The sequence below is a fragment of the Rhagoletis zephyria genome, unplaced genomic scaffold (assembly GCF_001687245.7).
Source record: "Rhagoletis zephyria isolate East Lansing unplaced genomic scaffold, Rhagoletis_zephyria_1.1 Rzeph_scaffold_00141, whole genome shotgun sequence".
In the NCBI taxonomy this organism is placed as follows: Eukaryota; Metazoa; Arthropoda; class Insecta; order Diptera; family Tephritidae; genus Rhagoletis; species Rhagoletis zephyria.
In genome coordinates this window covers 343,578-369,623 of record NW_016157225.1, presented here as the reverse complement: position 1 = coordinate 369,623, position 26,046 = coordinate 343,578, and the positions used below count along the sequence as shown (strand labels likewise).

Here is a 26,046-nt window from a genome sequence, read left to right as displayed (position 1 = left end):
CCAATTCCCAACCGCTGCATAGTGCAGGAGCCCACTAGCAAAAGCTAGCGGCATCTAATGGAAACAACAACAGAAGCAGACACAGTAACAGGAACGGCAGGAGGTCAACGGATACCGGTAGAAGAGTAAAGTTGCGGCAAAACAGGTGGTAGAAGCACAGAGGTCAAGTAAGTGTATCTACGTATTCTTCTCCTTTATACATATGTATACATACATATTTACTCATATATGTACATATGTACATTCTATATACATACCCTAGCGGAATAGATTTACGGTAAATCAAAAATTTTACATATTTAATTCACCTCGAATAAATACGCCGACTCCCTCGCGCTCTTTTTCCAATTATACATACCTTTATACTCAGTTAGACTCCAATCGGGCAACTAAACCTAGCTACACACGACGAACATCTGCGCGCACATGCACGGCTTGCGGTGCGGATTCGTTATATTTGTTTTTTTATTTAATAATAAATATTTTTTTTATAATGTCTAGCTCATTGTTCATATAACACCCCGCGATAATAAATTGTAAACATAAATATCAATATATTCGCGAAACCATGGGCCAAATATATGGCCCTATTATGTATGGCGACTGATAGCCGATGGGCAACCATAGACTGAAATTCACATTACGTATGGCAACTCGTTACTGACTGTCGGCTACTGGCAAGGCTACTGAGTCTGGTAGCGCAATTTTCTGTATTATGTATGGCTACCATCTCTTTTTATAGTATACGTAGTATATGTAGCAAACGTCAAATTGAAGCAACTGATCACCATCAGTCGCCATTGTTATATTTTGCGAATTTTGGAGGAGAAAGCTGAAACAAATTATGATCATGGCAGAAAAATTGTAATAATATGTAAATTCTATTTATATTGGTATATAATTAACAGTTTGATATTTCTCCAGGCCAGTGAAAATTACTAATAGCAAGCAATTTGAGCGTTTGGTGCATTTAATGCAATCCAACCCAGGAATTGCAAGAGGAACACGGACATTTGGACAAAACAAAATCCAAAACGACGAACAATGGGACGCTTTTGCTACGGAAATAAATAGTTTCGGCCCTCCAAATAGATCTAGAAAAGAGTGGCAGCGGGTAATAATTTTTACTATTATATATGTACATACTGCAATAAGCATTTTCATGTACATATGTATACATACATTTGTGTAGGTATGGATTAACTACAAGGCCAAAACCAAGAAGAAAATTAGTGCAAATAACCGAAATATAAGAACGACTGGTGGAGGCCCATCAGAGGAGCAAACGTTATCTGCACTCGAGCAAGTGGTAGCAGATATTTTACACACAGACGTAAGTGTAAATCCACCCGGCAATGTGTTTGGTATTGTGGAAATGGACGAAGACGAACAAAACGTAGAGCCGTCATGCAGTTCTTCGCCAAATATTTCGATAACTGTTCCAAAAAAAAGGCAAAAAAAAAATATTGAAGAAATGAAAGTGGACATGTTAAAGTCGAAAACTTTAAATAACTCGGCTATAGCACAAAATTTAAAAAAAAAATAGAAAAAAATACATACAAAATGAGCAAATATGCTGAACAAAATCATGATTTAAAAAAAGAAAAATTTGAACTATTAAAAGAAAATATGAATTTAGAGGCGGAACTTAAACGAAAGAAAATTCAACTTAACGAATACCAATTAAACAATATGTAATTTTAAAGATTCAATCAGGCAGGTTCTGCAATTCACTTGTTGCTATCGCAGCAACACTTCGACATTCATCACACGTCGGCAACTTGCTATATCGATCCGAAAATTGTTGCTAACTGGTTACAGAATCTTCCTACAGGTTGTGCTTCAAAATATCACCTAAAAGCCATGTGTTTTCTCCTGCGTTATTCGACATAATTTCCTTGAGTCTACCATTATTCCATATGAAGGCATCATGTGTGGCTCCTGGATATCTGGCATCGACATACGTTATGTTCATATTGAAATCGCAAACCTAGGTAATAAGGAATTTGTGTGTATCCAAGATAAATATGCGGAAACTAACTTACCATTAACGCGTTTATACTGAAAAATCCTTTTCTGTTTATGTACAGGTGTTGCAGTTCCTTTTCAGGTGATAAAATGTGCACATGAGTGCCATCCACACAACCCAACACACCTGGAAATCCACTCTTATTGTAAAAATTTGTTTTGCTTTTATTCTGCTCTTCTTCGCAAGTGTCAAATTTGATGTGCTTGGGACAAATCTTCTGCTCGATTAAAGAAGTAACTTCAGTTAGTATTACTGACATAGTGGGTTGGGAGATGCCAATATTGAAATCATTCCCTTGGCATTTTTGATAACTCCCTTCCGCAAAGAAACGGAGCACTGCGCAGAGTTTAAGAATTGGAGGTACCGCAGTTGATCGAAAGCTGCTTTTGAAATGAGGGGATAGTTCCTCCAACAAATATACAAATGCTTCCTTTGATATCCGAAAATTGCTTACGAACCTGGAGGTATAGATTTGTTAAAGAAATATGTACATGACAATTTGTTTAACTTACTTAACAACTGGTAGATCCAAAGGATTGGAGCGATCCCTTATGTGACGCCGTATTAGAGCAACGTTTGCACACTCTTCCCGAATTGCGAAAAAAAAACTCATAGCTGCTGATCTTTCTGCTTTCTTTATTTTTATAAATATAAATGTTTCCCGGTTGTGACGATTTTTTTATTTGTTTACATAAATTGTCAAACACATTGGAGCAAAGTTGCCAATTACTTCAAATGTACATGTCAAAAAAGCAAACTCAGGGATGTTTTCTGCGTTTTTCTGTATACTGAGATTAATCGCTATACGTAATACAAAGTACGATACTGGTAGCCACGGCTACTAGACCGGCAACTAGACACCAGTCGCCATACATAAAAGGGCCATAAATGTTTCCCGGTTGTAACGATTTTTTTATTTGTTTACATGAATTGTCAAACACATTGGAGCAAAGTTGCCAATTACTTCGAAATGTACATGTCAAAAAAGCAAACTCAGGGATGTTTTCTGCGTTTTTCTGTATACTGAGATTAATCGCTATACGTAATACAAAGTACGATACTGGTAGCCACGGCTACTAGACCGGCAACTAGACACCAGTCGCCATACATAATAGGGCCAATAGAAAAATTACATTTTTAGTTTTTCACTCTGACGTCAGTAATTCAAAAATGATATAAAAAATTCAGAGAAATGTGCTTAGAGAAGAAGTATGGGTATAAAATTAATGAGGAATTGTAGAATTTAAACATATTCAAGTTTCTAGTGCAGAAGGGCTGGTAAATATTGAAAATGTCATTTTAAAATTTTATCCTTGAAATTTCGCAATATATGTTCGAATTTCGTTCTTCTAACTTTGTCAGCTTAAAAATTACCTATTCGTCCTGGTGAATCCAACAAATTAAAATTTTTTAAATTCTAAAAAAATTTCCTATTGCATTTGTTACCCATATTTTTATTCTACATTGCATTGAATTTTTTAAAAATTTTTGGAATTAATCATATCTTTGAAATTACAAAGTCCTTCAAAATATATCCTGCGGTCAGGGAGAAAAAATAAAAACACCTACATTAAAAGTAGGTTTCAAACCATGGTACAATAACACTGTGGAACAAATTCAGGTTAGCAAAAGTTAGGTCGATTCTGAGAGTGAGGGGTGAAAATAGAGGCTAAATTAGAAGACCCGTATCACGGCGTTTGTTTATGTTAGTTCGAATTTTTTTTTTTAATCGACCTTCGAACTTTGCAGTCAAATGCCGATTTTCAGCATATTGTTTATATGGTTTTTGAAAAGTTTTAAGTAAAAAAATTAAATTAATTAAATTAGTTATTTGGCCAGTTGCTGTTTAGCAGGCGTCTGTGGATCAACATCACTGCTCTCTCCAATATCTTGGTCATCGTCATCATCATCAGAAAGGTCGATAATTTCGTCCAACAGATATTCTGGAATTTCATCTTTGTCTACCCCTTCTTCCTCTTTTTCCTCGTCTTCCTCTTCTTCAAAGGTGTTTTTATACCACCAACAAATTTTAGCGAGTATTGCATCTGGAGATTTCTTTCCTCTGTACCTGAAATGAAAATAGTTTTCAATCGTTAACATGTTTAAATTGTGCACTCTGACAAAGATATTAGAAAAATCTAGGAATTCAAAATATGCACACTCTATAGTTACCTTATTTCAAATGAAAGCGCAGTTTTTACTGATAACGTTCGCCTTGCTCATCAGATTCAGTCGGCAACTGTTGAGCGAGTTGATCAAGATGCTGATGCAAGAGATGAATTTTGTACGACATATTAACCCCAATTTCATCGAAAGCTGCCAACATGTTTGCAACAGATTGCCTGTAGTTGTCTTTGCGTTCTTTACCCAAAAGTCCTTTAATGACTGCTTTCAATGCGAGCCATGCATTTAATTCTGGGTCTGTCAGAACTTGGTCAAAATCTTGACGACTCATTAGTTTCCGTATGTCGGGACCATTAACAAGAAGGGGTAGACAAAGATGAAATTCCAGAATATCTGTTGGACGAAATTATCGACCTTTCTGATGATGATGACGATGACCAAGATCTTAGAGAGAGCAGTGATGTTGATCCACAGCCGCCTGCTAAACGGCAACTGGCCAAATCATTAATTTAATTTATTTAATTTTTTTACTTAAAACTTTTCATAACTAACATTTCAAAATTATATTTTTTTCCATATTTTTATAATTTCTTTTTCAATGTTTCTTCAAAACCAACACTGAAAAAATTGGTACATAAGAAATGAGAAGTAAATTAATATTAAGCTGGAAAACGCAAGTTTTGTATTATGATTGTTTTCTTTTCAAATGAAATTTATTGAAGAAACTGAGAAGCATATTATAGATCAAACAGAAAGCAAAAAAATACTTAGTTTTGTGGAAAATATGTTCAAAGAGCATGATAAAAAAAATCCAACATTTTGCTTCACAAGCACTACAAACATTTTCTAAATCAATTTTTTTTTTTTTATTTTAATTGTTGCATAGGTCTCTAGCAATAATTAGGCTTTAACAGATTGAAAAAATATCAATTAGTCGACGAGTTATAGCCAAAAAACCATATAAACAATATGCTGAAAATCGGCATTTGACTGCAAAGTTCGAAGGTCGATTAAAAAAAAATTCGAACTAACATAAACAAACGCCGCGATACGGGTATTCTAATTTAGCCTCTATTTTCACCCCTCACTCTCAGAATCGACCTAACTTTTGCTAACCTGAATTTGTTCCACAGTGTAATTACAGGTATTGTCTTCCTAAAGGGGTTTGCTTCACATCGAAATTCGTGCTCCCTTATTTTAATTTTGACGCAATTAATGTTCATTCTTTTACTTTTATTTGGCTTTGCTTTTTGTTTTCGCTCAATTTAATTTTTATAAGTTTTCAAAACAAAAGAAAAAACGTTTAAAATTAAGTGAGCCATACAAATTTTAAATTTATTTACAAGCAAATGTTTTTTTCCAGCTTTTGCAAATTGAATAAGTTCTCTGTAAGATGGTTTGTTAAAAAAAATACGTGAACATACTTACATATGGTATATAGAAAAAGGGATATTTCCAGCAGTAAACGTTTTAGTGTGGGCAACAATGATATTTTTTAAATAAGACAGATCGGAATATGCGCTCTCTGGGAAGACAATACCTGTAATTATTGTACCATGGTTTCAAACCCATTTATTTATTATTTATTTCATGGTAGGAGAGCTTCTCAAACAATATAGAAGCAATTTTTTCGATTCAAGTTGTTGAAAAGTAATGAATATCTAAGTCCCGCGACTAATCCCGGGATCCCGGGATTGTGACAACGCCATCCCGAAAATCCTGGGATCGGTAAAAGCCGAAAAATTAACATCCCTAATGCACATTAACTAAACGTTAGTTGTTGATATGTAAGTAGGTATGTACATATGTAAGTACATACAATTTCCGTACTCCATTACGCACTCATTTTTTTGTTCTCGATTACAATATACGTACCATGATAAAAACCATAATAAAAACATAGTAACGTAAAACCGTTCTCTCAATTCGTCGGCCATGATTTTTTTTGAAGTTTGCCAACATTTTAAAATCATATGAAATTGAGAGTAAAAAAAAGGAATTGTTCGAAGTTATTGTTTGAGACTGAAAATAGGAATGTGTGTGTGAGTTTGTGTGTAAAATTTCAAAGTTAAATTGCTTGCAAACGTCAAGAATTTGAAAAATTCCTCTCAGCGGTTCTACCTTCCTATTTTTTTATCATGATACGTACTGCAAATTGCCATACTCAGATGTGCTGAAAAAATACAGTGTCTTGAGAAAGGCCAAAATATAAAATAAAAATAAAATAAAATAAATAAAAATCTGAGCAAAGGAAATCACATACAATAAAAATAAATAAAGCTGCATACAAAAAAATACAATAAAAATATTTAAAATAAAATTTAAGTAAAAAGCTGAAATAATACTGCGGGTTAAAAAAAAATCCTTATATTTACACTTCCTTACCCCATATTTCCAAATCTGAACTTTTAATAATGGAAATGTACAAACAAATTATTTCTACCTATCCTTCTTTCTCAACTAATAATCCCCTTCATGATCTTATGTTCGAAATACATAGATTCGTAATCTTTTGTCACAGATGGACGTCGGCAGCGAGTTTCACAGAAACCCTGTTAAAAGTGAAAATGAATCTCCTAGACACAAATTGGGAAAATATCGTTCCTGCTTTTAAAGAAGTATCTGTCTCACCCCTATGCTCAGAGATTTGTAGTTCGGTTACACTGGCCTACGAGAAATGCTTTGAAATGCAAAGGTGAAATGTTGAAAGCTTTTGAGCACCTCCAAGCCTACACAAGTATTCAAACGACCCCAAGTAATACACTGAAGTCTACAAAACCTTCAGATATCTCTCTAGATTACAGTCCACAGCTCAAGTGTCTCCTCCCATAGACACAACACCAAACTCCCCTATCCCCAGCTCTGCTCCAAAGGACACAGGTAATAAAACCAATTTCGTAGCCAGTAATGTAGAATCCACCAATGATTCGCCCCGATGCACTCCAACCCAATCTAATCATTACCTCGCTCGATCCCACCGGATACCGGATGAGGAAAATTCCGACCCGCCAGACTCGCTCTCGCCAATGCAAATATCGGAAAGGAGGCACGAAACCTCTAATCCAGAATCTCCAGGTACAACTCTCTCTTCTCCACGTCCTCAAACAAACTCCTCATAAGCGGTGCCAACTTTGCACAGTTCAGATCCTTCTATTGGCTCTCAAAGCTCAACCATTGCTTCAACCCCGAAGAAAAATAAGTCACGTCCGCAACCGTTTTCATTATCTCCTGCCTCTATCTCAATTACCCCAGGTGCCACTCTGACGGCAGCAATTTTAAAGAACAAACGGGAGCATGACCGTTGTTCACCGAATTAGAAAGCCAACCGTAAGGGGTTATTTAAGGACAAATCCTAGCTCACAAGCGAACAACAAGGCATCACAACGCCCACAAAAACACTGGAGACACCCACACTTCAGACTACAGGCTCTGCACACCCATCAGCAGGCGAATAGCCCTTTCGCAACTCTTGAGACGCTGAAACATAAGCAACATACCCGTCATAAAATATAAGCACCGAATTCTCAAAAGGCGGCGCAAAGTCATTTTCCTCCTACACAAAAAAAATCGTTTGAATTCTCCTCACACTCTCATAAATTATTTACTCCTTTTCTAATCTTATCCACTTTGCCACATAATACATGCCCACATAAGTAACTCGCATCCCCACACACTCGTATTATTTTACTTATACATTTTTTGATCTTCTCCCACAGGCGGATCCAGATGTGTCAGCTACGCCAAAACACCAATTAAATATCTCCTGCTCTGTCACGGATCCCGAGTCAGACCTCCAGAGGACTAGGCAACTGTAACCAGCCAGCGTTGAGATCAACATTTGTGGGCCCAGCATGTTGAAGACATGGGCAGCAACTTTGTTACTTTCAACACACTAAGCTTTCTTATTTCAAGATCTAAATTAGCTTCTATTGTAACCTTGTATTGTTCGAATATTAACTATTGTAACCTTGTATTGTTCGAATATTAACTATTGTAACTACAAGCTTTGAATTTCGTGTTGTTGTAATTTTCGAATATGAAAATGTAAGCGATAATACGGGTAACCCGACCTCGCAGCTAGAGCGGTATTGTCATTCCACTCCTGACCGCCACCGCAATCACTCATAAACTCCTAATTAAATATTGTAATTTTGCCCTTGAATTCAAAAAAGATGCTGGTTTGTTTGGTTTAAGTTAACCTCAAATCTCATATTATTTGGACATACATACGCGCATACGTCTGTATAGTTGTGCACTCTGCACGTGAGAATCGAATGACGTTTATTTGAGAGTTGTCAACTGAGATCAGCGAGCCTCAAAAACTTGTGACTAGCGTGTCTAAAACTTGTATCAGTAGCATTTAGAAAAATTAACAGTCCATTTGACAGCTGTCAACTCTCAAAGTTTTAATTTAATATAAAATTCGTGACTAGCTTGCCTAAACCCCTTATCGGTGGCATTTTCAAACAGATTTTCTTAATTTTAGAGAATTTAGCAGTTGATTTAACAGCTTTCAACTGTCAAACTATAAATTTGGCATATGGAATATTCGGATTAAGCATTACAAAAGAAGTACGATCCTGCAGCATTATTATTATCGTAACAGCCCTTTCGCGTAAACCAAGGCTTCTCCGACCACAGTACGCCGTCCGCTGCAATTCTGAGTAGAGCTTAAATAAAAATAAAATGAGATATTCATAAGTATAGGAAAAAATAATTTTTGTTTATTGTTCCATAAACAAATTGCTCCAATATTCCGGCATAAACGTCACTAAAAATTGAAAAATGTGAGTTTATCTTAATATAGAGATATTAATTTAATCCTTTATTTCATTAACGCTCGCACAACGGCGTTAACATTTAACGCTTTAAGGTCTGAATATGTTTGTCCAGTTCCGACGAATACAATTGGCTGTCCAGTAATGTAGGTCATAGATATGGCTGCGCCGACCTTGTCATCGATCGTATCGAATTTAGTAAGAACAATTCCATCAATTATATGTGGATTTTCATTGGAAGAGTAATCAGCAAGAGATTGGTTAAATTTAACAAGCTGATCAACAGCTTCATTACCGACGAGTGCTTCACCCACAAATAAAACTAAATCGGGGTCATTGACCTTAATTAATTTGGATAACGATCTCATAAGAGGCTCGTTGTCTTGCATGCGACCAGCTGTATCGACAAGGACAATATCAATACAAGTGTCATGAGCAAATTTAATAGCTTCCATTGCAATTCCTGCAGCATCCTTTCCATACCCTTTCTCATAAAGTTGAACCATGGTTCGACCATTATGTCTTTCCGGTGGATGTAAAGCATTCAGATGCCGAGTATGTGTTCTAAGCTGTTCCACAGCACCAGCTCGAAATGTGTCACATGCTGCAATCAATACACTAAAATCATTTTCTATTAACCAAAAACATATTTTTGCTAAATTTGTAGATTTCCCCACTCCGTTAACTCCACAAAATGTTATTGTATATGGTCTGTTGCTACTTTTTGCTTCTAGCGCGTCGCGTATAATATCTAACCTTCGCTTTGGTGATAGAATGCGTACCAGCGACGTTGTTAAGGAATTTTTTACTAACGATGCGATCGAATCAAATGTCCCTAATGATTTGCCCTCTAAATTAGTAGCGACAGAGTCGCAGAGTTTGTTAGCAATGTCTGCAGCTACATTTTTTGATATTAAATGATCGCGCATCTTCTCCAGAATCGATTGCAGTTCGGCTCGGGACAACTTTTTGGAACCAACGATCACTTTAAAATACGATAAAATACCGCTAGATTTTGGAGTACTATTGGAACTAGATATCTTCTCCTCTTCAATTTGCATGTTGTCATCATCGCTTTCAACCTCTAAATCTCGAATTCGGCCTTGCATTGTGCCAACAATCTGAAAATTAAAAGTTAAATATTAGCATCTTTATATTATATCTATGTAAGTACGTATTGTGTCTCGTGTAGACGCAGAGTTATATGCTTTATTTATTATTTAGTATTTTGGCGCGTTTTCCTAGTCCTGCTTTTAAGTTGAAACTAACAATGTTGTAACTTAAATTTAAGTACCAACTTAAAATTTACTTCTATTCATAGTCGCATTTCAGTCTTTTACTAAGACTGAGTTCAGACTCGGAAACTTTTGTCGCGGCAACTCGTTACTTGGAGGAGAGCGAAGGATTTCTCATGCACTTACAACTTGTATGGGATCAACCGAAATTAAACGGCGTGCGTAAAAAACTAAAGCTGGGATCACACGATTTGTACATTTGGCTAAAAATTTGTCAAATTCGTAGACAAATCATGTGAACGCTAAATTACATTTGTTATTTATCAGGAAAGCCAAATATTTGCCTTCTTGTGGCAAATGAAAAACAACCCTAGTGGCCAAATCGTGTGAACGCAATGCTGCTACATAAGCCAAATAAAAATTACGCAAATGACCAAATATCTGATTTGCCACTTGATGACAAATCTCAGTGACAAATATACATTATATATTGCCATTCGTGCTTGTGAACTTTTGTATTTTCCAATTTTGGTAAAATTTTAATATTTAATATAATATTCGTATCCGAAAACTACCGAAAAATATCACGTTATTTGAAAACAATAATTTTAAAATATTTGCTCAAACTGAACATTTGAAAANATTTCAAGATTTTGATTTGACGTTTCGATCAGTAAAATCAAATACAAACGCACGCAAGCCAATTTCGGGTGACGCAGAAAAACAAATTAGACGGCGTGCGTATTAAGAATGTTAATCCCGGGATCCCGGTCTTCTTTAGGTCCCGAAAATCCCGGGGTTCTTGGCAAATAATCCCGGAATTTCGGGATTTGTAATTTGCACTGATGGCAATAATATAAACTCCTTTTCTTGACTAGTATTGACTATATTAATTTTTTTTATTTAATAATCAGAGCTGGGCGATAAGGATTACATGTGTAATCAATTGCATCTAGGATTACGATTACTTTAATCGCAATTTCAAAAATTATTAAATTCGGATTGCGGTAATCGTTCATCGAAGGCATCTTAGAATACGATTACAGTAATCGTAATTTAAACTTTTGTAAAATTACAATTACTGTAATCGTAATTTAAGTTCGTTCGATGAATGATTGCAATAATTTTAAATTTACAATTTTTCTAATTACAATCTTTTGAGTAATCTTTAACGAAGTTATTCTATAAATTTGCGAAATATAAATGCGCGCTTAACGATAATATGAGGATAATATGTATTTATCTAAAAAAACAGACAAATAAAAGAAACTAATAGTAAAGTAGTTTGGGCGAAATAAACTTTGTATAACCGGCAAATAAAACAATACAGGATTACAATTAAAGTAATCGTTCATCGAACGAACTTGGATTACGATTACAGTAATCGTTATGTTAACTTTTTTTAAATTACGATTACTGTAATCGTATTCTAAGTTCGTTCGATGAAGGATTACTGTAATCGTAATCTTGTTTTTTTAGCTTGTTGGGATTACTGCAATCCTAATCGTTTAGTAATCGTAATCCTTATCGCCCAGCTCTATTAATAATTAATATTTTTTTATAAGTGGCTAGCTCATTATACCTATAACACCGTGAGATAGTAAGTTTTACACACAAAAATCAATGGGGGTATTCTCGCAGTCTTGCAAAGTCCATGTACAGTGCACGGATTGCACAGTTTGCAAAGCTGTCACATAGGAAACCCGTTTTTTTTCGTGCAATCCGTGCAATCCATGCACCGTGCAAGGGCTTTGCAAGACCCCGAGAATACCCCTAATATATTCGCGAAACCATGGGCCAAATATAGTAAAATTGCGTTTTTAGTTTATCACTCTGACACACACACAAAGCAAAGACGGATACAATTCGGCGGCTAAAAGAGTGGTTGGCTTCCGAGCTATTCAACAAAGCTAATAAAATTGAAGTGTCGATTCGCCAGATGCGGTTAGAGGAACAGTGGGTCGCAGTCAAAGAAATAAGAGACAGTTTGTGCGGTGTGGTCGAGGTGGACTAGAAAAAGTTGAACGACCGTATCGCATCGATAGAGGACATATATATTGAAACGTTGACGGAGTTGAAAGGAAAGACCGAGATTCTCGCAATGAAAGAGCAGGCGGAATGCATGCCTACAGTTGTGCAGGTGCAAATGCCGTTCCAGCAGCACGATTTGAGAAATACTTGGGGGCAATTCGATGGAACGCTCACCAAGTGGCATGGCTTTCGAGATCGCTTTATCGCTGCCGTTCACGATAACAGCCAAATTTCACCGGCCTATAAGTTTTCCTATCTAAAGAAGTCTTTAGTTGGCGCACACGTTGGGCGAATGGCAGCTCTCGGATAGAAACTACGCAGAAGCTTGGGAAAGATTGAACCAGATCTATAATAAAACTTATCAGATATGCCGTGAGTATATACGGCAGGTGGAAAGATTGCCGGCGCTTCAACCGCCAGTGCGTGCGAATGATTTGCAGAAAATGGTTAACGTAACCTATGAGGCTATACGGCAGCTGGCAGCGTTACAGATTCCGGTTCATTCTTGGGATATGATGCTCGTGCACATGCTTCATGATAGATTGGACACGGAAACGTCCAGGCAATGGGCGTTACACCGCTCTTCTGAATTCCCAAAGGCCGAAGACATATTGACGTTCATAGAGAAGCAAGCGGCTGCTGTTAGCAATGATGTCTCCAAGGTCATGCCGGTCGCCGGCGGAAGAAAGCGGAAAGAAAATTAGCGGAAAGGACAGTGGAAAGATAGGGAAAGAAGTAAAGAAGCTGCTATGCGAGGCATGTGGGGCTGACCATCCGGTCTGGGAATGTCCGGAATTTAGCAACCTAAATGCAACTGCTAGAAAAGATTTTGTGGAAAGACGGCGCACTATAGGCAAAACACGAGTTTTTTTTTCAAAATCGTAGATCTTCGGTTAGAAAAGAGATAATGGAATGAAAATTTTTTTATCGTGAAGATAAATGATCATATAATACAGAAAACTATAGAGAAGTTTCAACAATAATAACTTAACCCTCAAAATACCGTTCAAAATGTCACTTTTTTTTGAAATTTTGGATTTTGGCTCCCATTCCACTAGAAACACTATATTTAATACACCATTAGCATTTTTTCTGAAAGATTTCTCTTTATTTTATCTCAGGACCCGATCTTTGGGGCATTGGATGCTGTACCCGAGTCGCCAGATTGGAAAAAAGAAAAGCTTCATTTAAACTCTAATAACTCGTAAACTATCCGCTTTCACAAAAAAATCTATATAACGAAAATGGTTATACTGGTCGATATCTTTACGAAAGTGCAACATTTAACCCTTTAATGCAGAGTCTGTCATATATGGAACGCTTTTTAACCCTTTCAAGGCAGAGGCAAAATGGTTCTCAATATGCTTTCAACGTGCTTTTTCTCATTTTGACGTAAATAGTAATCGTAGAAAATTTTTCCATAGCAAAATAATAATAATTTCTTCAATGAAGTCTTTTTAATTTTTTCCATTTATGTATGTATAAAATAATACCCGAAAACCATATGCAAACTTTATTTAAATCTTCTAGATCATTAAGGCCGTTAAAGGGTTAATACTAAAGTAAACGAAAATATTGGGCCGCATGCATAGAAACTAAGCAATTTCTTTTTTTTAATTTCATACCTTTCACTTAAATTTATTTGCACGAATTGAAAAAAGGTCTGAAATTTTAAGCAAAAGCATTTCCTTAGGTTTTATGCATATGGCCCATTGTTTTTTGTCTTTGCCCTTTTGTGTTCAGAAATTAATTTCTCTAGCTTTACGAGGATTTCATTTTTTGGTGACAGGTAATAAGGTCAATGGAAATAAGGTCAATTGACTTTATTTCCCACCCTGGTGCGAAATAAAGTCAATTGACATTATTACCTTTTCAAAAGCGAAATAAAGTCAACAAAAATTTGGAAATAAAGTCATTGACGCTATTTCCTCATTCAAATGGAAATAGCGTCAACAATGCTTAAAGTATGTCGATTCATAGAAAAAAATGTTGTTCTTACAATAAACATTGCCCCGTAAGTGTTGTTTTTTAATAGATGAAAAAGGTTATTGCCAAATCCTCAGTGTTGTGATATTAATCCACACACAATCATGAACTACCTCCAATTGATTCTATTAATAAAAAAATTTAAATTACGAATATGTAAAAACACGATGCGAAAAACTAAACACCTGCGCACAGCTGGAATACGAGAAATATTTGAAGAAAGAGTGTAGAAATGATCCATAACTTGCAAAACATTTTTCGTTTCCACAAAAATAAAGCGAACACTATTAAATTGATGAAACAGTCCATGCCCAAAAACCCCGGAGGAACACTGAAAGAATTCTGTGTTTTAAATTAGCATATTTTGAACGAATTCGGAATGTCTAGGGTGGAAAAGAAACCAACCTTTCTATAAGGAAACAATTATAGAAATAGAATTTTCTTAAATTGTATTCATGTCTCCGCCAGCAATTTGTGGAACCGAGATCATATAAGTTAATTGATTGGTTTTCACACTCTCGAAACACAAATTATATGCTTTTTTACTGCAGACAAGTTGTTGCCCCAAAACACAGCAGAAATCTTCCAATCAGGGCTGCCAACTATCCTTCGTTATGAGGTGCCATATTGAGGATAAAAAAGTGCCAAAATGTGCCAAAGAGAAAAATAATAAATTATGCCAAATTGAAAAATTAAGTGCCATTTGAAGTAAAATAGGGACAAATGGCACGGTTTGAGCCAAGTTGGCATCCCTGCTTCCAATAACTTACAAATATAAAAAGGTGAAATATCGAGGGCTTGAATTCATTAATACCCTCTATCTGCAATTTGCACAAAAACTAATTTGTGATTTTAGAAACAATGTGGGACTTATTACCTGTCGTTATATAAGGTAACATTAATATCACTGATGACAGTTAAAGCTTGGGCGGATTTTTATATTAGAATCTCATCTTTGTGAAAAATGTGCAGATAGAGGGTATTATTGAATATAAGCCCTCGATGTTTAAAATATATAAAAAATTTATTTCAACGTATACAAAAAGTAAATCCACCTGCGTTACAGCACGGCGGGAGACGGGGAAGGGGGGGCCGGGGGGCCGCGGCGTAGCGTGACGTGGTGTGCGCGCCGGTCGCGCGGGGTACGCGGGGCGCGAGCGCGAGCGTGGCGCGCGCGCTGTGGCGCGCTAACGCGGGCCGCCGCGAAGCTAAGCAAATTTAATGTTTGAAAGAGAAATAATGTCAACTCATTTTATTTCGTTTTTAAAAAGATAATAATGTCAATTGACTTTATTTCGCACCAGGGTGGTATACATACATATATGTATGTACATTGATATAAATTTTAATTGCAGTTTTTACCAATCGCTATCACTTTGTACATCACTATCTTCATCATCGGTTGATGAAATTGCCAGAGAATTTCCTATGCCTTTGATTTACTCCAGTGAAGACGGCAATGAATCGTGGCATAAGCAATATCGCTCAAACTCTTTGAGACACACAAGGCAAAGTAGCCGCGAAAATAGAATGTTAGACCACTTTAACAGAGCCATTTATATGACCGATCCTAAAATTTCGGTAATATATTGTAAAAAAGAAACTGCGAAAGAAATAAATCACGCGGTGGAAATAGATCGATTCTTAGAAGAGAGGTAAACTATTTTGTAACATCTTTTTTTAATATGATTAATAATGCAACCATATTTTAATTTATGCAAACTGTTGACATAACGTTTACTAACTCATAATAAATTATTTTGCAGTAAAAGTCACGACAGCCACAACGAATCAACCGATGATGAAGATAGTGATGTACAAAGTGATATTAATAATAGATTGGCGCTTACACATATGTTAGTGTTTGGCCGAGCTTCTCCTCTGATTTGTGGCGTGCGCCTTGATGATGTCACACAAAGCGGAGTGACCTACAGTTTTTACGCCGACTCCGAACGGCGATTGCATTTTTATGAGAAGCTGTTTTTCATGGCAGATATACACTCGGAGGTTTGCCATTGCCTGCCGAGGGACGACCGCTGTTAAGAAAAAACCCATTTTCTATTTTTCTTGCGATGTTGCATTGACCAGCGCTTGAACCCAGGTGCGGCTTACCACTACACCACAGCGGCCGACATGTACAAAGTGATAGCGATTGGTAAAAACTGCAATTAAAATTTATATCAATGTACATACATATATGTATGTATAAACATACCGCATACAATTATTAATGAGTTAAATAAAAAATGAAATCCGCGTAAAGCTAGAGAAATTAATTTCTGAACACAAAAGGGCAAAGACAAAAAACAATGGGCCATATGCGTAAAACCTAAGGAAATGCTTTTGCTTAAACTTTCAGACCTTTTATTCAGTTTGTTCAAATAAACTTAAGTGAAAGGTATGAAATTAAAAAAAAAGAAATTGCTTAGTTTCTATGCATACGGGCCAATATTTTCGTTTACTTTAGTATGTTAATAACGGCCTTAATGATCTAGAAGATTTAAATCATGTTTGCATATGGTTTTCGGGTATTATTTTATACATACATAAGTGGAAAAAATTAAAAAGACTTAATTGAAGAAATTATTATTATTTTTTATTATTATTTTGCTATGGAAAAATTTTCTACGATTACTATTTACGTCAAAATAAGAAAAAGCACGTTGAAAGCATATTGAGAACCATTTTGCCATTTTGCCTCTGCCTTGAAAGGGTTAAAAAGCGTTCCATATATGAGAGACTCTGCATTAAAGGGTTAGATGTTGCACTTTCGTAAAAATATCGACCAGTATAACCATTTTCGTTATATAGATTTTTTTGTGAAAGCGGATAGTTTACGAGTTATTAGAGTTTAAAGGAAGCTTTTCTTTTTTCCAATCTGGCGACTCGGGTACAGCATCCAATGCCCCAAAGATCAGGTCCTGAGATAAAATAAAGAGAAATCTTTCAGAAACAATGCTAATGGTGTATTAAATATAGTGTTTTCTAGTGGAATGGGAGCCAAAATCCAAAATTTCAAAAAAAAAGTGACATTTTGAAAGGTGTTTCCAGGGTTAAGTTATTATTGTTGTAACTTCTCTATAGTTTTCCTATATTATATGATCATTTATCTTCACGATAAAAAACTTTTCATTCCATTATCTCTTTTCTAACCAAAGATCTACGATTCTGAAAAAAACTCGTGTGTTGCCTATAGTGCGGCGCCTATGCCCGAATTGTTTAAAGCGTGGGCATAATGCGGACAGTTGTTATTTGGGGCCTTGCATCCGTTGTCCTGGCAGGCCAAGGCATAACAGCCTCTTATGTCCAAGGCTGATGAAAAAGGAAAGAGTACACACCGTACGCTCCAAGGTGCACAAGCTCAGCAACAAGCCGAGAGAAAAGATGGATTGACTGAGGGGTCACAAGAGGAAGAGGTCGGAGTCTCCTCATCGTCGGAAAGAATTGACATCATTTAAAAATGTAGCTTGTAAGGAAAGAAAAATAATAAATAATTTTGCTCAGCTATCAGGCGATCAGTATATAGTGTCTGTTAATTATGGCACGATATTGGAAAGAGAGCTGTTCCCAACTGTGTTGGTAATATTGGAGGTATCGGGTATTTTATTTGGTCCAGTAAGAGCATTAGTAGATACAGGCTCAATGTCAAGTTTACTAAGATATCGTTTCCAGAGGCAGACTAAAATACCATGTGTACAGACAGCAAAGCAAATGATAGGAATTTATGGAGTTTCTAATGCGATCGCCAGGAAAATTAAAGGAAAGATTATTTCAAGGACAGATGCAGGAATGTATGTTAGTACAGAACTGTTAGTACTGCCCAAAGAGGATGATTGGCATCCCATGGTACCCGCCGCAAATTATAAGGCAAAGAATGAGCTTTTCAAGTATAGTTTAGCAGACCCATATTTTTGGAGGGCTGGGGAGATAGATATGTTGCTGGGTAGTGCTGTGTTTGCTAAGATAATGACTGCGGTGGGTCCAGAAATATATGGGCAGGTTGTTTCGGTTGATACAATTTTCGGCAAGGTGGTTCTAGGGATTGAAGGGGAAGGAATAAATGAGGGAACGGGTGCCACAGTTTCTGTAGTAACTAGTTCAAATGAAAATGATTTGGAAAAATTGTTGACGAGATTTTGGAAGTTGGATCAAATAAAGGATATTTCGATGCGGACTGCTGAGGAGGAGAAGGTAGAGCAGAATTTCGATAGTACCTATAGGAAAGATAATTGGGGTAGATTTATTGTCACTATTCCCCTGAAAGAGGAGTTTACAGTCGCATCCGATCTGGGATGTTACAAGTTGGTTGCTTTACGCCGTTTCAAGTATATGGAAAGAAAGTTGGAAAGCGATCCTGAGCTAAAAGAGCAATACGAGGCGTTCATGCGAGAGTATGAACGTCTCGGGCATATGAGGCAGGCTACTGAGCAGCCAAGAATCGGAGAAATGATCTACTGCATGCCCCATCATGGTGTAACTAAGAAATTTCGGGTGGTATTTGATGCCAGCTGTCGGACAGATAATAACATTTCGCTTAACGAAGCGCAGATGCTTGGGGAGAAATTGCAGAGAGACTTACATGAAATCGTGATGCGTTTTCAGCGACATGCGGTTGCTTTCTGTGCTGACATCAAAATGATGTTTCGTCAGATAAAGATAAGTGAGCTACAATGGAACTTGCAAAGAATATTTTGGAGAGAGGATATCAGCTGACAGTAGTGGCATATGGTATGGCCTCCTGTGCGCATAATGCTGTACGGGTGCTTATACAATGCGCTAGAGATGCGGCTGTGGAACACTCGGAGGCAGCTAGTATCATTGAAAATGATTTCTATGGATGACTGTTGTTCCGGTGGAGATGGGACAGAGCATGCTATGAGAAATGGAAATCGAATTCCAAAGAGTTATTACACCACATGAATGCGGATGAGGAAGATTCGATGTTGTTCATAGAGGGTGACAAGGCTGGGGTGCTTGGCCTAAAATGGATTACGATAGAGGACAAGTTCACGTTTGTGGTCAAAACGCCACAGATAGAAGGCGAGATTACAAAACGGAATATTGTCAGCTGTGTCGCACAGCTGTATGATCCGAATGGTTTTATATCGCCATTGACAGTGCGAGGAAAGATTTTAATACAGGACTTATGGTGACTAAGTTTGCAATGGGATGAGCAAGTACCGAGAGAGATCGAACTAAAATAGAAAGAGTTTTGGTCAGAGATAAGTATATTGGAAGAAGTGAGAATTGATAGGTGGATTGGAACAAATCAGGATGCCCTTGTGGAATTGCACGGTTTCTCAGATGCATCAACGGTAGCATATGGAGCTGCTATTTATGTGCGTGTAGAGAGATCTAGTGGAGAGGTAACAAATCGATTGTTAATTTCAAAATCGCGTGTTGCACCGATCAAGACGATATCGATTCCACGTTTGGAGCTCGCTGCGGCAGAGTTAATGGGTCGGTTACTATCTGAAGTGATTGAAGCTATGGAATGGAAAGACGTTAGATGCGTATTGTGGACAGTATTCTGCTATGCATTGGTTAAGGAAGTTACCATGCAATTTAAAAACATTTGTAGCCAATCGGGTTTCTTCAATTCAGACTAATACGAAGGTAACGAGTTGGAGGCATATAAATACTTAAGATAACCCAGCTGATTTGTTGAGTCGGGGGTTAAGTCCAAAAGAGTTAAGTGGCAATAGGCTATGGTTTGCTGGACCTGAATGGCTAACTGAGGCGCTGGACAAGTGGCCGGAAAGCGTTATCGAAGAGTGTAAGTCCAATGAAATGGATTCCGAGATTAAAGTGTTCATGGCTACGGTGACCAGTGTTGCCATTTTAGCTGTTTTCCGGCTAGATTTACCCGGTTGCGATAGCAAACAGCCGGAGAAAATTCAGTTTAGCCGGCAGCCGATTTGTTAGCCGTTTTGCAAAAAAAATAGCCGTTTTTAGCCGATTTTGCTATTTGCTATTCGCCTTATTTTATTAAAATTCAAATATATAAGTTTCTATTTTTACAAATTTAGTGATTCAAAATCTATTAGAAATGGCTAGTCTTATCTCCGAGAAAATTTTCATGTCGGACTGTTATATAAAATCGAAAGACAATTTTTTCTAACTCGAAAAGTCTTCAGATAGTGAGCCGATTTCAACGTTTTTTGTTTTAAACGAGTGACCCAAATACATATAAACTGGGAGGCGCCATTTTAGCTGATTAAAAAGTTACAAATTTTGCTGAAATTTTGCAGAATTTTCATAATTTTTACACAAATTCTGAGTTCTGGATGTTGTATATGGCGTTTGTTAAGTAATTAGCAACATACATATTCATAAAAATAATAATAAACATTAAATAAACTAAAGAAAAATAGGCAAAACTTGCTTAAATGTGGCGTCCTAGTTTATATTTTGGAGGATGTAGCGGGTATTTTCTTCATAAAATTTTTGTTTTGAATGTCTTAAATTTAAGTTTGAAGTTTTATTCGCAGCACTTAGAAAATAAAGGAGCACGAATTTCAATGTGGAGCAGAACTCTCTGGGAAGACAATACCTGTGAATAATTGAATCATGGTGCAAACATACTTTATTTTTGTTACTATTATTATTTCCGTGTTGATGGCCTTCGGCCGCGCTAGAAGAAATAACCTCATCAGTCCAACTCTGGTTACGCCATCCACAGTATTTTTGCGCAAAATCCACCTCCAAATTTTCAAAAAAAATGCATATTTCAACCAGAAATCTTTGTTTTAAATTAAAGCTTAATCCCTTTGCTAGACGTAAATGTTATCTTTTTTTACTCGGGTCACACGACAACCCAAAATCATTGTACAAATAACAGAACCAAACTGTCTTACTTATGCATTTTTATGGAGACAAAAATTTTGTAAAATGAAACTGCAGTAGTTTTCATCTTATGTGGATAATTCTTGTCACAAATACATAGTTTAGTGCTTATATTTATGTATATATATTTTTTAGCAGCGCCACATATTTATCAGAAAATTCCGAGAACCTAAAAACCAAGTTGCAGGACACCATTTTAACTCGACCTCCTCCCTCTACCACGGATAACGGTACATCGTTTAGAGGTTTAAAAATACTTTGCGTCAGCAATTTGTCATCAAACTGCATTAGATCGTATTACGTACTATATCTTCGGAAAAGCAAAAAACTTTATTTTTGAACCTTTGCTCAGGTATGCCGAATTCTGATAGTTTGGAAACGCGCAAGACTTTAAATATTTTCATCCAACTTCACTAACTTAAATTTTTTTTTTACTTTACAAGAAACAAAAATTTTGCTGCTAGTGAATCTGGTAACATGATTTTAGTTAAATGTCATAAACTTGTTAAAAGTGAAGTGGTCGGCAAAAGCAATGAATGTCAGTAAATTAAACTACCTTTCGTTTTTGTATCATGGCGTTTTCTTTTCTCGAAATAATGTTGCCATATTTTCCTCAGCCCTTTCACAGCTTTACGTGTTCATTTCTCAAAATATTGTCCTCCGAGTAAGCAAAAGTGCTATACTTTCTGCTAATATAGCCATTTTGCAGGACAAAAAGCAACCTACTGCAAATGTTACAATATTTATAAGAAGGCAAAATTGTTCTATAGAAAAGAAAACGCCATACGTTTGTAATTTACCTCCTTTTTAATAACTAAGTAATACAAGCATGACTTCTGATGTAAGGCTTAGCTACGTATAACGACAGTTTCCTTTGTTAAACAAACATAAAGTGGTGTACAGCTTTGCTACGTATAATCTTTGTTAACCAAACAAGAATTTATTGAATTTATTAGTCTTTTTAATTGTAATTTTTGTATTTAAATAAAACATGTGAATTCTAGTTGAAACATTTTAGCCGTTTTTAGCCGTTTTTTTTGTCCAATCTAGCCGGTCGCCTCTAAAAGTTCTGGCAACACTGACGGTGACACCCAAGACATTGCACATTTCTGCATTAAACACAGGGGAAAGAATAGAGATACTTGAGTATGCCTCTCGATTGGAAAGAGTAATAAACATTGGGGCTTTCGTGATAAGGTTTGTAAACAGGCTTAAGTCCAAGGTTGCGGATGCAAATAAAGATAAGCATAAAAGGAGGAGTGGAAAAACAATTGGGAAAAAGTGGTCAGATGATGAGAGGTGAGATGTTGCTGAATGAGGAAAGAGCTGCTGCAATGCGGTTCCTGATTCAGGCAGAACAGGAAAGATATTATGGGAAAGAAATGGTGGCCTTGAGGAAAGGTATACCATTGCAAGATTGTAGTAATATACTCTCTCTTGCTCCAAGATTGAAAGATGGTATTCTAANCAGATTGTGATGCCAAATGTGCGAAACCATGTTTAGATGCTAATTTTTAACTAGGTTGCGCAAGCTGGACTTTTTCTCCTAGTGCGGTTTAGAAATAAAAGAGACTGATGCTTTGTATTTTGACGTTTTGGAATGCAGCCATACTCTCTCTTGCTGCAAGATTGAAAGATGGTATTCTAAGAGCACACGGCCGGTTATCGCAGGCCAGGGAAGAATATGAGTTTCGACATCCAGCGATTATTCCACATGAATCGCGGTTAGCGTGGCTCATCATGAAGCAGGCACATGAGCAAACAAAGCACGGGTCGGTACAATTGATGATGCAGTACATAAGACAGCGATACTGGTTGGTCAGGTTAAAAAGCACTATAAGGAATTTCGTACATAAGTGTATTGTCTGTGTTCGCTATAGCCGTCGTTTCGAAACTCAGCTCATGGCTGATTTACCGGGGGAGAGAGTGCAGGCAGGCAAGCCATTTCTTTGCACAGGAGTGGACTATGCTGGTCCAATGGAGATGAAAATACAGGAAGGAAGTCAATCAGTAAGAAGGAAATTTTGGATAGTGATTTTCGGTAGCCTGAAGACAAGGGCGGTGCATATAGGTCATGTTCTCAGTTTGACTGCTGTAGAGTTCATCGCGTGCTATGAAAGATTTATCAGCAGGCGCGGGCGTTGCGAAAGAATGTTTAGTGACAATGGCACGACCAGTAGCGGCCAAGGAGATACGTAAGTCCTTTGACATTTGGAAAGAGAGAGAACAGACGGAAATTGTATCGCAATCAGGGAACAAAGAAACAGAATGGAGGTTTATGACGCCAGCAGCTGGGGTATTTACGAAGCAGCGGTTAAGTCGATGAAATATAATTTCACTCGCGTTGTTGGACAGAAGGTTCTGACCTACAATCAGCTTTCGACTTTATTACCGCAAATCGAGGCCATTCTGAATTCGAGACCATTGTATCCGCTTAGTGATGATCCAAGTGACATCCAGGCTCTAACGCCGGGACATTTTTTAGTCGGAGAACCTCTGGTTCTTCCACCGCCGTTCAGTATGGATGAATGTTCTCAGGCAAAGGGGCTAAAATTGTGGAAAGAGAGACAAAATATCCTGTTGCATATCTGGAAAAGATGGAAAGAGGAATATTTAGTAACACTACAGGAAAGGAAAAAATGGAGAAAGGAGAAAGAACGCGTTAAAATAGGACAGTTGGTCCCTTTGAAAGGCGAGAACTTTCCACCAGCCCAATGGGGTATGGGACGAATCACGGAACTTGTCACCAGCAGAGATGGTGTGGTGAGATCGGTGATAGTGCGGACAGCAACTAGGGATCTGAAGCGGCCTATACAGAAGATTTGTATATTGCCTGTGGATACGGAAGGGGAGGAAAGAGCCTCACTACAGGAGGATGTGTAAGGGATGCTGAGGAAAAACCAGAGGTTTTTGCCGGGAGTGTAGCGTATCGATACGCATTGCCTCTGTTCTTATGTGGTTTTATTTCATATGGTTTTAATGTAATGCGATAGCAACACTTTTCTGTGGTGTCATCGAGATGTCAGAATAGCAAGTGACCGGTGAGGGTCACTTGGAAAGAGGAAGTCAAAGAATAAAGAGTGGCTTTTTTGCCGAATGGCTTTTTCCACTAAAGTGTAGTGTGTTTCTGTTTGTGGGGCCTTCGGGGGTTGGGGAATCAGCATGTGATATGAAACATATGCATATGAGTCGGAACTTCGTTTTTCTCATATGCATTATTTCGGTTTTTTTAATATGCATTATTGCGGTTTTCAACTGAAACTGTTCATATATGCATTATTTCGGTTTTTTCGTATGCATTATTTCGGTTTTGAGTCGAAACTGTGCATGTATGCATTACTTCGGTTTTTGTCATATGCATTATTTCGGTTTTGAACCGAAACTGTGCATGTAAGCATTACTTCGTTTTTCTTGTATGCATTACTTCGGTTTTGAGTCGAAACTGTGCCTGTATGCATTACTTCGTTTTTCTCATATGCATAATTTCGGTTTTTCTAATATGCATTATTGCGGTTTTCAACCGAAACTGTGCACATATGCATTATTTCGGTTTTTTTTCGTCGGTTCAACCGAAACTGCGCCTATATGCATTATTTCGGTTTTTTCGTATGCATTACTTCGGTTTTTTTCATATGCATTATTTCGTATGCACAGTTTCCATATGCACAACTTCAGGGTGCCGAAATTTCGCATACTGGTGTCATTTAGCCCAACTTAAAAGATAGGGTATCCCGATTAGACAAAGGGGCGTGGCACCTCCCATAAAAACGGAATTTTTCATGCTGCATACCTCTCGAAGTATTTGTGGTAGAGTACTGGAACTTGGTATGGAGATATTTGATATCAATACTATACTCATGGAAAAATATGGGTTCTTGGAAAAGGGTCCGTGGCACCTGCCATACAGACTGAATTTTTTATACTACCACCTGTTACGAAATTAACTTAATTCAAAGTATTTTATAAGTTAAATGAATTATTATTATTAGAAATGGCGACTAATTGCATGATCTACACTTTTTTCTAACCTATTTTTATGATAAACCTTACGGTTTAGCTGAAAAATTTTAAACATCAATGTGACCTTTGACCTTGAATAATTTTTTTAAAGATCTGGGATGGATAAGGACTTTTCACATTTCATTTATAATGACGTTCGTAACATTCGTACCAATTTTCAGCTTTATGTGAGTTACTGCAACCTTGAAAATTTAACTTGACCGGGCTAATAGAAAACAATTTTGAAAATATGGTTTACATAGAGTAGCAATTAAAAAATATTAGTTACGCGGGTTATAATGTACTTCAATTGGGTTGACCTGTGATCATTTATGAAAAAACATTGTGCTTTACTTTTTTCGATATAGAACAATCCTAGGGGGTGGGAGCATTATAATTCCGACTTAACTGTTTTTGGACCACCCTAATGTACATACTGAAAGAAATACACTACATAAATGTTCACATCGTCGCTCCCAACGAAGAGTAGCAAATCTCAAATTACCGTGGAAGACTAGCACGTTTCACTATTCGCGTCGAAGTCTGGCACATTTCATTATTCGCGTCGAAAAGTAGGACATTTCAGATACTCGCGTCGAAGACTAGCTCATTTCATTATACGCGTCGAAAAGTAGGACATTGCAGATTCTCGCGTGGAAGAGTAGCACAATTCAGATTCTCTCGATTTTTTCGTGGAAAAGTAGTACATTTCAGATTCTGTATGGAGCTTTTCGGTCTTTTATTATAAATAAAATAAATGTTTATTTTCCTCCTACGCGTTTCGATGCATATTCGCGTCTTCCTTAGGGAGCTATTCATATATGAGCCATTCTTTTATAAGTCGGACGGATTTCGTAAAAAAAATTATGTCATGGCTCCAATTCGATTAAAATTTTTTATGGGTTCTATACATGAAATTAGCTCACGTATTCGAGGAAGTTTTTTTTAATTTTTTTTCTTCGGAGATATCTGTCAAAGTTTGCATTTTTTCGTGATTCTGACTTATCATGTACTTCTT

The 26,046-nt window shown here is 36.9% G+C and overlaps 3 protein-coding genes across 4 annotated transcripts in view; 1 reads left to right on the top strand and 2 right to left on the bottom strand.

Annotated features, from left to right (window-relative positions):
- The first annotated feature begins 763 nt into the window (after nt 1-763).
- On the top strand, nt 764-8,120 carry LOC108381829 (uncharacterized). Of its 2 annotated transcripts, XM_017638236.1 has the most exons (4): nt 764-864; nt 925-1,114; nt 1,193-1,333; nt 7,870-8,120. In XM_017638236.1, exons 1-4 carry the CDS (start codon nt 845-847, stop codon nt 7,966-7,968), a joined length of 450 nt encoding a protein of 149 aa, XP_017493725.1. In that variant the 5' UTR covers nt 764-844; the 3' UTR covers nt 7,969-8,120. The 2 variants fall into 2 exon arrangements, with proteins under 2 accessions (XP_017493725.1, XP_017493717.1); XM_017638228.1 differs by lacking the exon at nt 7,870-8,120 and having other exon boundaries at nt 1,193-2,592.
- Nucleotides 1,613-3,021, bottom strand: LOC108381818 (putative nuclease HARBI1). Its single transcript, XM_017638219.1, has 3 exons — nt 2,542-3,021; nt 2,046-2,487; nt 1,613-1,990 (listed from the first exon to the last, which is right to left on the bottom strand). Exons 1-3 carry the CDS (start codon nt 2,640-2,642, stop codon nt 1,829-1,831), a joined length of 705 nt encoding a protein of 234 aa, XP_017493708.1. The 5' UTR covers nt 2,643-3,021; the 3' UTR covers nt 1,613-1,828.
- Nucleotides 8,121-8,847: 727 nt separating the features above from the next.
- Nucleotides 8,848-26,046, bottom strand: part of SrpRalpha (signal recognition particle receptor alpha) — a 72,050-nt gene continuing 54,851 nt past the window's right edge. The window contains exon 3 of the mRNA XM_017638210.1: nt 8,848-10,052. Within this exon, the coding sequence (XP_017493699.1) occupies nt 8,979-10,052 (1,074 nt within the window). The 3' untranslated portion in view covers nt 8,848-8,978. The remainder of the gene's footprint in view (nt 10,053-26,046) is intronic.

Coding starts and splice junctions, on each gene's coding strand:
- LOC108381829 (XM_017638228.1), top strand. CDS start 845: ATGATCATGGCAGAAAAATT. Junction 865..924: donor ATGATCATGGCAGAAAAATT/GTAATAATATGT, acceptor ATATTTCTCCAG/GCCAGTGAAAATTACTAATA. Junction 1,115..1,192: donor CTAGAAAAGAGTGGCAGCGG/GTAATAATTTTT, acceptor ACATTTGTGTAG/GTATGGATTAACTACAAGGC.
- LOC108381818 (XM_017638219.1), bottom strand. CDS start 2,642: ATGAGTTTTTTTTTCGCAATTCGGGAAGAGTGTGCAAACGTTGCTCTA. Junction 2,488..2,541: donor TTGGATCTACCAGTTGTTAA/GTAAGTTAAACA, acceptor CTATACCTCCAG/GTTCGTAAGCAATTTTCGGA. Junction 1,991..2,045: donor TCAGTATAAACGCGTTAATG/GTAAGTTAGTTT, acceptor CTTATTACCTAG/GTTTGCGATTTCAATATGAA.